At 34.6% G+C, this 13,924-nt stretch overlaps 1 protein-coding gene across 2 annotated transcripts in view; it reads left to right on the top strand.

Annotated features, from left to right (window-relative positions):
• The window catches only part of ADAM12 (ADAM metallopeptidase domain 12), a 320,435-nt gene extending 316,325 nt beyond the window's left edge, over positions 1-4,110 (top strand). For both annotated transcript variants that reach the window (XM_039546827.1, XM_039546828.1), the window contains 2 exons: positions 1,434-1,564; positions 3,983-4,110. In XM_039546827.1, the coding sequence (XP_039402761.1) occupies positions 1,434-1,564; positions 3,983-4,040 (189 nt within the window). In that variant the 3' untranslated portion in view covers positions 4,041-4,110. The remainder of the gene's footprint in view (positions 1-1,433; positions 1,565-3,982) is intronic.
• Positions 4,111-13,924: the final 9,814 nt, after the last annotated feature.

Here is a 13,924-nt window from a genome sequence, read left to right as displayed (position 1 = left end):
TAATTACATTAATTCATGCCTTGCAGCAAGATTACTACTGTTCTTTACTAATGAACTACTTAATTCCACAGTTCTTTTGACTGAAATAAATTGCAGCTGCATTTATAACAATTCCATGAATGCTCACCAGTCATGCTGGAATCAGAAAGGTTGATTCTAGGGTCATCCAAAATTTGCGTTTTGAAGTCATTTCCACTGTTGTCATCTCCTGTAGGAAACCTTGTATGTGTTTACTAATTGTAAACTAACCAGGCCAAAAACACTGCCTCCGGAAACAATGGAAACTCATCCTGGAGACTTGGATGTGCTACTGGAATGCAGCTGCATCTAGATTTGCAGAGGGGGAGGGTTGCAAGAAAATAAAAGTTGGGCTTGTGCTCTTTTTTTGCTCCTTGTAATGTATAAAGATGACCTGAAAGGGTTTCTTTAAATAACTAAAAATTGTGTTTGCTTTTTAAAATATTTTTAATGCTAGAAGTTCAGGCCCTGAAAGACACCCTAACAGAAGAACTAGTGAAATTATGACATCACATGAGTTAAACAAATGAAAATTGAGCAACTGAAAAAGGAGGGGATGTTTACTCAAGTTGTTTAAAACTGTTTGTTTTGTATAGTTTGATGTTAACACCTGCTAACTTTCAATGATTAATTACAATTTTGGACAAAAGATGTCTTTTTAACACCACTGCTTCAATAAAGGAGTGCGGTCACAATGCACATGCAATGAGACCCATCAGAGGTTCTCCCACAAAGATAGTGAAGATCAGATTTGTTATTCCCAATATTCCTAAAATAAAAACAAAGAGAAGGAAAAAGCCTAAAAAGAAATCCTTTGCAGCCCTCTTCATATATCGTAGGACAATAAAAAATAGTAGAAGCTCATTTAAAAAAAACAACAACCAAAAAACGGAAAAAAAACCCTTTACAGATCACCCTTATAAACATATGTGGACACAATGGACTAAATTCATCCTTGATCTAATTGCATTGTTGTTACCTACCCTCCCATGATTTACTTTTTTTTTTTATTGCATGACATAATTGAGGGCAGAATATGTCCCCCAGTCCAAAACATGGGTTATGGAATTACCAAATTTGCAGTAGGAAAGTTAAGAGTGAGTTTTATCTAAAAAGTTCTTTTGGTGTAAACACATACACCATGGTTCTGAAAATATGCAATATAAAGATTTGGAAAATTTCAATCACATTTGAAATGTAAAAATTACAGTCTATAATTTGGACATTGTGAGATATACTGTAGGATTAAAATGCACCTCTCTGATGAACATTTTAAAAAATAATAAAACAACAAACCTTAGTGTTCCATGTGTTCTATCTACTGCATACAAAAGATTTTAAACGGAGTTGCTTTAGACAAGTGTTGGTTTTTTCATTTTGTTTACAAAGATTACATGATCTGATTTTTTTTATAGGAAACTCTCAAACCAAACCCTCCTCAAAAGCCTTTACCAGCAAATCCTCTGAACAAAACTGCTCGGTTTAACAATGCCTCCAGCCCAATACTTGGACATCAGAAACTTGTGCCTCACATTACTCCTGTAAGGTTAGTTTTGCTAATCAAAATGGTTTTTTATGACTTATAGCAAATACTTTACTGGCAGTTGTAGACTCTCCCTTACTTAGAGCTGACTTACCATATTTTTGGGAAAAAAACCACCATCCTCTCCATTTAAATGGTCTGTCATCAAATAAGGTTCCCTGCAACTCCCTTACCTATATATTAGCATTGTGCTTATATCTTACTCTGGTAGTAAACAAATATATCACAGAGGAGATCAAAAATGAAGACATCTATTATACAGCAATGAGTTATATTCTAACTGCACATAAAATACCATTGTAGAGTACCTTTGCTATGTATCTTGGTAATAAATAATCATTTTCTCTGTGTTTACCAATATGTGAAAGATAGGGCCAGATTCTCAGCTACTGTAAATAAATGTAGCTCTATTTTTTTTTCAATGGAGGTATGCCATTTTATACCAGCTGAGGATCTGTCTTTAAACACCTAATTCACTTTATTTTTTAAACTCTTATGTAATAGTAATTTCATATTGTACATTACTCGGACTTTAAGGTCAAAAGGGACCATCGTGATCATCTAGGCTGACCGCCTGCAAGCAATGATGAAGAAAGACTGTGGCAAGGAGCGCAAGAAAGAGATAGAGAGCATTACCCTACAGCCCTCATCAAGGCAAAACTCATTCAAGAGCTTATATAATGTATGAAAGACCACATGCAATAACTTTGCACATTGAGATGATATTCTGCTGTATCAACAATGCTTTATTGGCAGGCACCTCCTATAACGAAGCTTGCCATTATTTTATAGTTTCAGCATTACCAGAAAGTAATGTAGCTGGCAGTGGTTCAGAAATTTAGTGTCACAAAGGATGGAAGAATTTCATTACATTACTTGGGAAGAATTCTTGGTGAATAAAACTAAAAACATACAAGATAAATAAGTTCAAACAGGCATAGCAAAGATTTACAGTAAAATCATCCATACTGTAGATACAGAAAAGTTTAGAAGCTTCAGTTGATTTCTGTGTCAACATGCAATTTAATCCATGCCCATTAAAGAAAAACAAATACAGTTTTTCTTTCAAAATCAGGGCATTGCAGTTACTTTACATGAGGAAAACGATGTGGCAAGATAAGTGTTTGTTTTTACAGGCTCCTGCTCCCCCCCCTCCAAAAAAGTGAACAAACAAGCGGATAGTGATGTTGCAGCACAAACAGACACTGAAGTGTGATTCTAAAAATATTCAGTAGCACAAAAGAGATGTCTCTTACAGCAGATGCTTCGAAAGAATCCAGTGGTTAGCCTTTTCAGACAGCACAGTACTGCAGCAGACAACTAGAACTGGGGATGATAGCATTGCCACCTTTTTGAAAGATGATAGCAATTTAACAGAGACTCTCATTTGATAGGAAGTTTTGTGAGTTTTTTGACTCGTGTAGCCCTGTATGTAGGACACGTACACTGAGAATCATCATTATATTCCCCCCTTAGCCATCTCAGCCCCATACCTCCTCCACACAAACATTTAATTCTTTTAGGTGATATTTTAAAGGCACCTCCTAGACCTTATCTTCACTAGGAAGTTTTATCACCCTTTAGCTAGAAATTTTCACCCATGTTAACACCGGTTCATCACCACCAATGGTAGCACCAGTGGGGGATCTAGTGTAAATAAGGCTCCATTAACTTCCAAATTTCCATTTTATTATTGTATCATGTAACCCTAGAGTTTAAACCTTCTACGCATTAAAAAAATAAGAGTCTCAAAGAAATAAAAATAATGGAGTTTGAGACACCTAGTGTGATGCTCTGCTCAGAAAATTGAAAAAAATCGAACCAAAATAACATTTTACTTTCCTAATAATTATGTACGTTATGCATAGCTCTTAACTTACCAGTATTACTCTTCCATGTGGAAGATCCATGGGAGGGAGAGAGGAGTTCCTCTAAGACCCTGTATTGTGTATTATGCATCCCAGTAAGATGCTCTTAAGAAGCAGTAACAATACTTCAAGGTGGCCACCCATATATCTTTGAACTGGTACCTACAGTACAGGACTAAGAGGCATTTTTTAAAGTATCCTAAATTAAGTGACCCCATAGGGAGCTAAGGAAGGTTATAACACACACCTAAAACTTAACCCTAGTTCTGCCACTGGTCAGAGGGCAATATTTTAACAGATGAAGGGACTTGGATGAGGGTCACACAAGGAATCTGCTTCTAGAGCAGATCTGATGGTGGCTTTAAAAGAAGTTGGATGTCCTACCTTTTTTAAACATAAAAGTTCTGTGCTGCTTCTTCACAAAGTGAAGATAAAATTGGTAAATCCCTTTATTGCTGAATGAATTAAACTATATATCCTAATGCTAAAATTAAAAAAAGTTTAACAATTTCTGACATTTTCATTTATATATTTCTCATCTTTTTTTAAACAGACCTGCACCTAAACATCCACAAGTGCCCAGATCCAGCAACACTGACTATGTGAAATGACAAGAAAATCTGACACCGTTCTGAAAAAAGTGAAGACAGAAGTTTGCACTATCTTTAAACTCCAACTAGAGTGGGTTTAAAAAAAATAACAATACTTAGAATTTTTAATGTTTAAAACACCATTATTTTTAAGAACTCTGAGCTACTTCTTTTGGTGCTGTGCTGTGCTATGGTGCTCATGTACTTGCTCAGGTACTTGTAAATTATTAATTTATGATGAATATTTATTACAGTGCAGTGCACTGTAGTAGATATTTTTTTACCATAGCTGAGTTTTCCTAGGAAGGAAGCCTTTTTTATAATATTTCAGTGAACTTGAAACATTCTGCTTTGTGTGTTATGTAGAGTGTTTAGTTTTGATCTATTCTTTACAGAGTACTGATACTCATGGATAAATCAGTGGATAAACAACTCTAGTGATCTCAATGGTTTATAACAAACCTGTGAATGATTACATCAGGGTGAGCCATGTTTTCTGGAATACAGTGAAATGCCCGATATCTGCACACGAATGTATACCATATCTGTTTAACCAAAATAACTGTTACTAGTTGTACTGTAATTTCAAGATGCCTGGTATCACTGTTTGAAATTGTCAGGAAATCTGTGCTTAAAGAGAGCATATTGGTTTTGGACAAATACTGTATATCATAAAATTGTATTTTTAAGCTCACGGTTTTATCAAACACAACACAATCGTTCCATATCAATGCAGATTCAGGCCTTCCAATGTAATCACATTTTTTGATGCTTTGGTAATTAGATAAATTCAATATCATATAAGATCTTACTATGCAATATAGCTATACAGTCAAATACTTTGAAAACACTAAGATGCTATATTTACAAATAATTGTTTTTAAAATAGATTATATGCATTTCTGCTGCCTCACTTCTGCTTATCAACTGTATTTTACATATTTACTGCTGTTTTGTATCTAGCTTCTAAAATGTTATTCTGTCTGTCTCTTATGGATTTTTCCCAAAATACTCATACTCCTGTGAACGAAGCGTTAAAAAGATGTACTTTAGTATAAAGACATGAGGTATCTGAAATCAGACAGGATCTTCGTATCTCTTGAGCACCATTCAGTGTAAAAAGAAAAGCTACTTTTGCCCTTCATCTGTACATCAAATCTTCATCAAAAAGCAGAGATTGGAAACCAATACCTTTCTGATTTCTGTTTTGTATTTCTTAATTCATGCAGCTGAAACTGTTAGAATTGTTAGTCCTGCTTTAGTTCCCTCAAATCACCATGTGGTGGATCATCTCTTTTACAGTGATAAACAATCAAGCTACTACTGACCATTGCTCCACATGTGGGTTAAATTATATTAGGAAAATGGTCATACTGCAGCAAAGGCTCACAGTGACAGCTCCTCCCTAGCTTTTCCCACTACCCTAACCTAGCCCAACTAGTACTGTGAACATTTTCACTGTGAGTGTAGATGCAATAAATTCATTTTCAACACTGCTACTGGAAACATGAGTGTGTGCGCATTGTGTGAGGTCCCTTCCACACTCTGTAACACTGCTAAAAATAGTTTGTTTCACCTACGCTATCAACAAACTGTTCTTTTCGATACAAGCTGAAAGGGACTAAGTGGGAGCCATTACTAACATTATTGTCAGCAATGGGTTAGTTTCCTGTTTGTTCATAGTTTTTGTTTCTTCAAGCAGAAAGAAATGTACAGAGGCCTTTGGATCTCATTTCGGTGAGTGTAACTCTACTTAACTTTCTCAGTCTCCACTGTATCAAGGCAACAATACAGCAGCCAGGTTTATGGATGAACTAAACAGCTAAATCCACATTACCAACAAAACAAATAAACCAAAATAGAATCCTCCTCAAAGACATTTCAGTTCCTAAAACATGCATATTTAATAAAATTACCAGTACTTTAATTTGTAAGACATTCTGGAAAATGCTAACAAAATATTTATGATAAACATGGAGAATTTCTGAGGGTGGTGGCACTCTTTTTTTTTAATATGGGATTTGACAAGCACCAAAAACAGGTGCTGTTGTGGCTATTTAAACAATCTTTTTATGAATTTTGGATAGGTATTTTTGTTTTGTTTTTAAAAGCCTTAACTCCTTACTGCTAGCAGTGGCATCTTGTTCTGTTGCCAGAATTAGGAAAATACATCACTTTTAAAATATACTAGGGTTCATATGGACACTTCATTCCTTTATAGTCCTTTTTTAGGTTCCCATTGACTACACCGTGTCAAAATATTTCTGTATTTCTGATAATGTTTGAAGTGTGAAACTCTGGCCACATTGAAGTGAATGGCAACACACCCAATGATTTTAGTGGGGCTAGAATTTTACCTAAAGGTTAGCTCCTCAGCTGATGTACATCAGAGCAGTGTTATTGACTTCAATGGAGCTGTAATATTTTACAGCAGCTTGGGACCTGACTCCTCAGATTATATTGCAGTAAGTTTTCAGTATGATATGCAGGGACTTAGTCCTAAAACTTCTATTAATATTAAAAATCTTCAGTATTTTTTTCTTTGTGATAATACCCTTCTGAGGTAGGAAAGTAATCAGTATTTTTGCAGAGCTTTGCACATGTAAAGTAGTCTATGAAAGTGTTATAGTTTTAGAAAATACCAACATTATTTGAAAGTAAATATTTTTTCTTCATTAGCCTTTGGCAAACATTAAGCTTTGCCCATGTTTCTAATACAACAGAAGACAATATGGCTCTTTTTTGTCTATTTCCTTATTTGTGTATTAGCTTCCCTACATAATTGTGTGCAGTGATGGAAATACTGTTTAATTGCTGCTTCAAAGCCTGCAAAGGAAGCATGGAGAGTACTAAAAATTATGGCAGTAAACTGGATAAAAGGGTTTTTGAGGGGATTGGGTTTTTTTGTTTGTTTTTTTCTTTCTTGATTTCTCAGTGAAAAGGTTATACTCCAGCAGATTGTGAACGGGTCGAATTATGGGCCTATATAATAGTGGTCTCAAGAGCTGAAAGGCTAATTTTCCAGTGCCTGCAACTGAAATTTACAACTTAATTCTTTCTGAAAATAAGATATTTCAAGACTAAGAAGCACAAGGAGACAAATTCTTCCCTGGTGTAACTCTATGCAGATGCACCAGGGAGGATTTTTGGCCACTATATAAAAAACGATTACTTGTCAAAAATATGTAAACGGAGTAAAGAGTGTACACTGCCTTACAATCTAAATTTCTTCAAGTTCACCATCACATGAACCACACAATCAACAAAATATAAGAAAATAATGGCCACTTACAGAGGGAACACTTATGCCTTCGTAACTTTCTTGGACATTGTGAAACAAAAACTAAAGGCCATTGTCCCCTGTAATTGGCAAAATTATGTGACAAAGAGGCACAAAATGTAAAAATCAAACTGCTGCAAGGAAGCTAATGATTTGAACTGGTAATCTTTAGTGGTGCTATGGCTTATTAGGGTGATACATGTATGATTCTTTAAGACTATTTTTGTGAAAGATGTATTAGCAAGAACAATTTAACATGATATAGAAGAACAGAAGTTGCATGACTGGTCTGAAAGTTTTTAAACCAGATCAACTTCCCCTCACCATCATCAATGTGTTTAAACACAAAAGTGCACTTCTTAAAAAACCTGTATAAAAAATGGTTCCATTTGCATATGGTTTATAAAGAATAATAGATGTTACTACTCATGTTTTGAATATGCTTGTGTAACACCAACAGCCCCCGGTCGTCAGGCTGGATCCAACCTGGGACCTCTGGAGCTTAGTTCATGACCCTCTACTGTATGAGCGAAAAGCCATATGGCTGTTAGCTAAGGCTGTAGAACAGACTCATTAATCTCTCTCTACTTGGTTTCAGTGTCACTAGAAGGGACAGAACACCAAACTCAGAAGGTGTATGGGTTACACTTGCATATTACAGGTGGTTATAAGCACATTAATAGATGGTTGTAACCTATTAACCTGTTGGATTCTATAACAATTGATTAACCGTGTATTAAAGCAACTGTTAATCACCCATTAACTTTTTTAAAACTATTTATAAATGGAACCTTAACGTGTAACCAGCATCTCTAAGAAATACCCCTTTAACAAGCTGGAATTCCTAGCATGAATATTGCAATGCCAAATTTACGAATGCTTCATGAATCCAGTGAGGTTGTGTGTAGAGTTCTTATTACAGGATCAGATCCCAAGTTAACACCCATGCTGACAAAACAGATTTACAAGGATCATAGATGGGTTAAAACTAATCTGAACCATAACAGTTAAGTCTTGATACTTTAAGACTGACTTTCATATGATCTTGCTTTTTGCTTATATGACCTACAGTGAGATGATGCATCATCACTAATCAGACAGCTCTTGCTATCCCAGGATTCATCTTAAGTCTGCATGAGAAATCTCTGAAAAATACCTTTAACCAACTTGTAAACTAAAAATTTACAACTACTTAAAACAGCTGACTAAACAGGGGGATATATATCAACGGTTATTAAACACAAACTTCTTAAAGCAAAACAGCTCAAGCACATGTAATGATTTTGAGATTAATTTTATAGTTAAAGGCTATGATACAAGTATGTATGACCTACTTGAGACTTGCTGACTCATGTCCTGGTTGGGAAATGCCAGAGAGATCTGGACCCTTTGAAAGCATTCCCTCATTCTAGAGAGGTAAAAACTTAATGCTTTATTGCTTCTGTTACTGGTAAACAACACTCTCATAGAACCTGGGGAAGAGCATATACATGGGCTCTCCACAGAACAATGCATAAAGGTGCATTATGTTAGTGCATGGGACTGGAAGTACAAATGACCATCAACAAACCAGTGAAAATTATTAAATATGCGAAGTACAAAAACTGAATAAAACAGAGACAGACATGGCTTTTTCCCATCTAATGTCTTTCAGTTTTAGTAATCATAGGTGTTGTTTTTATATAGATACAAGTTTTCATATACAAGTCTGATTTTTCCACCTACATGTCTTCTATGAAATGCCTAGTTACATGGCTACTGTACATGGCTTTTTTCCTGGCAGGTACTTTTTTTTAGCATCAGTTCTGTTTGGTTCTGATTATTTGAAAATGCAACGTTATTCAACTATTTCCTAATGCTCAAAAAATGTTACTAGTTATAGTTTGTTTTTAATGCATTTAGACATTTACAATAAAGTTGAAGGAAGATTCATTCGTTAATTATCTTTCACTAGGAAATTTACTTTTGTAAACTCATTAGTGCCAAAACTCATTCTACATACAGATTATCCCTTCTGAACAGCAACTAAATAAATCTATTCACAAGAGATTATGCCCCTATGGATCATCATCACATTTCGCAAAATATAGTTAAATATGAATTTAGCTAACAGAAAAAGAAATAAAATACTAATCTACTACACATTTAAGAGAGCGTGGGGTCTAATGGTTTAAATATGGGAGTAGGAATTGGGAGATCCTGAATTTTCATCCTTCTCTTGATACAGATTTCTCTTTTTGATCTTGCACAGTTACTTAACCTCTCTGCATCAGTTTTCCCAATCCGTGAAATGGATATAGTAACACTTAATTACCCAATTCATAGGATGGTTTTGAAGCTTAATTAGTTGTTAGTTACAAAGCACTTTAAAAACTATTGAAGTGCTACACGTTATCTTAAGTCATCTCATAAACTTTCATCTCGCTGTCAAATTCCTGCTTTCGCATACTCTCTTCTGCATGGTGTTTGCTTCTCCAACATACCAATATGCCTTTCCAATATACATTCACATCTATTTCAAACCAACACAAGACTTTTGTATGTATTAATTTATGTTTTTAAACAAAGCATTAAAAAGTGTGACCAGTGACTAAACAATCATTAACAGAGCAGTCACAGAAAAATATTTTTAAAAGCACTTTAAGGCAGGATATATAAAAATACAAGGCATGTTTTCACTAGGTTAGACTCGGGGGAAAAAAAGGTGCTATTCTAAAAAAAAATGTAGCAACTGATAAGTAATTTTAACTGTTTAAACTGCAGACCATTTAGCACGGTATGATCTGAGATTAAAGCTACATAAACCAGCACATTACTTTTTATGAACCATTCATTTATCATGCTTCAGTTAAACTTAAATGTGCTTAACTTTTTCACACACTTAGCTATATAACAGTTTGTGTTACTTTTGTACACATTTCTTATAGAATTTGTTATTTTAAGGTATTACAAGTGAACACAATGTAATGCTGCAAAAGCAGGACACTATTCATTGTTAAGAATACTATATTCAATAAACAGTAAACACATTTGTTTTGTTTTGTCTTATGTAATTACCAAAATGATTTAGAAAAAAATGCAAGCACCACATCAAGAAAAAAATATAAGATACTACCTAAGAAATCAGTATGGTAACATCTTTCTTTGCTAGGTATGTCAATTATTTCATTTCGACACTCTAAATAACTGTAAAATTTCACTATGCAACAGAATTATTTTTCTTATACATTAGCATATCACAGGCACTTTTTTGTTATACATGTATGCAGATATTTTCTAAATATGTACTTAAAAATTAGTCAAACTCCTATAATTTTTTTCAATCACCTTTATATATGGTAAACTAACAGAAAAAACTTGTTTACAAATAGTGTTTTCTTTAGCCATTGGGAGTCAGAGCTACAAGCTCTCATTTTAGAGCTGCATTTGAAATAGCTTACTGAGCATATGAAGGAAACATAGATGTCTAACACAAGCTTAATTTCTCATACCACATTCCTTGCTAAACGTTTGCAGAACAGAAATTACGTTAATACTGAAGGAGCAGTTTATCTGCTTTTCTATTACCAAGGAGTAGGAGCAGCTTTAGGCAGGCTAGACAGCTACTTTTGGTGTCATGTGTTTGGGTATCCTGAAATTTCCTTAAACAACTTGTGTTTCAGCATTATGTAAGTTTGTCATTAGTTTAAGAAGCTTCCAATTCCCTCCCAGCTGCAAACCTTGCTCTGTTAGTAGACCTGTACATATAATATATACATTACCGCTTTACTTGTTTTGAACATTATAAGAAGGTATTCTGGAAAAAACAGTATGTAAATATAATTAAAAAGACTTTTCCTGCTACATATGGATAAGAGGGCTGAATTAAGGTTGCACAAGCAACTTTAATTCTGGTATTTCCTTTTCAGTGCTTCTGTTTGCAACTTTAGTAATATTTTTCTAACACTTTTGTGTGTGTAATTTCCTACATTTTTAAAAAAGCAAACTAAAAACAAGCAAAAAAATGTAACCCCTTTTCCCCCTGAAATTCCATATTGTTCTTCAGCAGGGTTGGAACCTTTAGATTCACCTCATAGATCCCTGCTCTTTGAGTAAATTCATTATAAAGGGAAGGAAGATTGTCAAATAAAATGTAAAATGACAGACAGAAGAGTAAGAAATAGTCTAGTTTCCTTCCAGCACAAAGTAAGAGATAAAAACATCATGTGTTAGATGATAGCTGTGTAAACAGCCCATCCCTGGAAAAAACGTAGATGCAGAGGATAAGCATAAAAACAATCCATTATTTGTTAATTGCCATGGCTAACAGTATTACTGTTTTCATGGTTCCATTTTGACTTTACATCTTACAAAGGTAAATAGAGTGGAAAAGAAAGTTAGCATCTGCACCAAAATGTGAATCATATTAGTTGGCTGACAGTTTTTTGAAAGGCTGGATTAAGAGAACAGAATTTTCACTGCAGACATTATCTTTGCCCTGGAAAGAACTAGGAATGCTCTCCTGATTAAAAAGAAGATTTGGCTTCTAGAAGAAATAGCACAAATGGAGGAAAATCCTAGAACTGTTGCATTTTCCCCTGCCCCCACAGGCATCTTCCAAAGCCCCTTCTGTTCTGCATAAAACCTGAAAAGGAAAGAAGATTCACAAACAAGTTCTTCATTAATGAGGTAAATATTTCTGATAGTACAGTCTCTTTGTTATCAATCTTCTTCTTACAGGAATTCAAGATACTGAGGTTTATTTTATTTTTTTCAAATTAATAGAATTTTAGCATACATTTTTTTTTGAATTTTAGTAAATTGCATCCATATTGGCAGTGCTTCTGGGCAACTGGATTGCTTAAAACAACATAGCATCAAGGATAGGAAATGTTGGCATCATTTTGCCAAAAAAAAAAAAATCCACAATGCCATTCTTGGTATCTTAAAGGTTAAAAATACCAGTTTAACACTGGTTAGACCACCCCACAAAATGAAAATTACTTCTTGTGGATGCATACTTTTAATTTACCTTTATATAGAAACACAAAGTAAGTGCAGCTTATGCTTTATTGCATATGATAGCATTATCAACAGGACAGAAAGTACAATGATTGACACTTAAAAGTAAACATTTACACGTAAGAGAACTGATGTGCCCCATTGTAATATTTCATTGTAGTAAGGAAAGTATTGCAACGTATCATGATAAAGGAAGACATCTACATTTTAATGTCAATCAGTGTATGTTTTAAAAGTGACAGCAAACAAAAGACTTTCAAAATATAGTTATGTGGATGTGTTTTATATAAAAAATATCAACTATAATTACCATTATCTTACATTTGACGAAGTGGGTATTCACCCATGAAAGCTCATGCTCCAAAACATCTGTTAGTCTATAAGGTGCCACAGGACTCTCTACTGCTTTTATATGAAATATGGTAATTGTCAGTAAATAGCATTGATGTGCACTCTCCCCTCTACAAACTTAAGAGTACGGTAATTACATTTTAGTAAATCAACATTTATCTCATAATTTGTACAGTTTGCATTGGCTGCTACTAAAATTGTGTTGATTTTTAAGTTTTATTATTAATTAATGTTTAAAGCTTATCACTATTTAACTCCAACTAGCCATTTCTGGATTTACTAATACCTTGCACACTATATTGTGAATGCAAGAGTTACAAGCAATTTTTAAAATAATAAAACATTATTCAGTGACCAGGCCAGGTTAAATGTTGCATTAATGCTTTGGAATTCTTTAGGTTTGAACTCCAAAAAGCTGTTAGGCTGTACCTTTAGTGACGATTAGACTGTACCTTTAGTGATGATTTCCCCTTACCTCCCCAATATAGGCCTTGTCTTCTCTACTGAAAAGGGTAACTAACACACATGAGCTATCCCAAGGTAAAAAAAAACAGTGAAGACCAGTCACTTTACTTTTACCATGAAGTGAACTCAGTGAGGTCAATCCCTTGAAGTGGGTATAAGGCTCTTTATTTTGTGATAAAATTTAAGTACCTGAACTTCATCACGTTTCTACTGCAGGATAGATTGTGCATGCGTGTTAGTTGCCACTGCAAGACCGTGTATGACGAGGTCCCTGATTATCTACATCAGATAATAGTTACAGTTAACGTCACAACTCAGCTTCCACCATGAAATCCACCTTTCAACTTTATTTATTACATACACCTTCCTAACCTAACACATTATCCTGGAAAGATATTACAGTCCTTAAGACTTAAACTTAGTGCTTCACTCCTATGGCTGAGTCTGGGCGTGCTGCACAAGCAAGATGCTCATTTCCTGGGGAGAAAGAAGGGACTTCCTGGCTATTTTAAGCGTGACACTGACAGGCATCAGTGGGAGTTACTGAACATTCTCTAGCCAGAGGGACAGTTACTAGGGGACAAAGGAAAAGAAGAAGAGGGAAGTAATAATAAAAAATATGTGAAAAAGAATCTTTGTCATGAGCTCTGAGAAGGGCTTAGAATAGGAAGGGAAATGATATACAAACTACATTTATGAAAACATTATTTTGATTTACATCTAACTCTAAATGCAAGAGAATATAAAGTAGTGTTAGGGAACAATGGCAGTACAACATACATATATATTTAGATACAAGACAACATCC

The sequence above is a fragment of the Mauremys reevesii genome, linkage group 7, assembly GCF_016161935.1.
Source record: "Mauremys reevesii isolate NIE-2019 linkage group 7, ASM1616193v1, whole genome shotgun sequence".
NCBI lineage: Eukaryota > Metazoa > Chordata > Testudines > Geoemydidae > Mauremys > Mauremys reevesii.
Note: the sequence above shows the minus strand (reverse complement) of the source record. Positions and strands in the feature narration are given on the sequence as shown.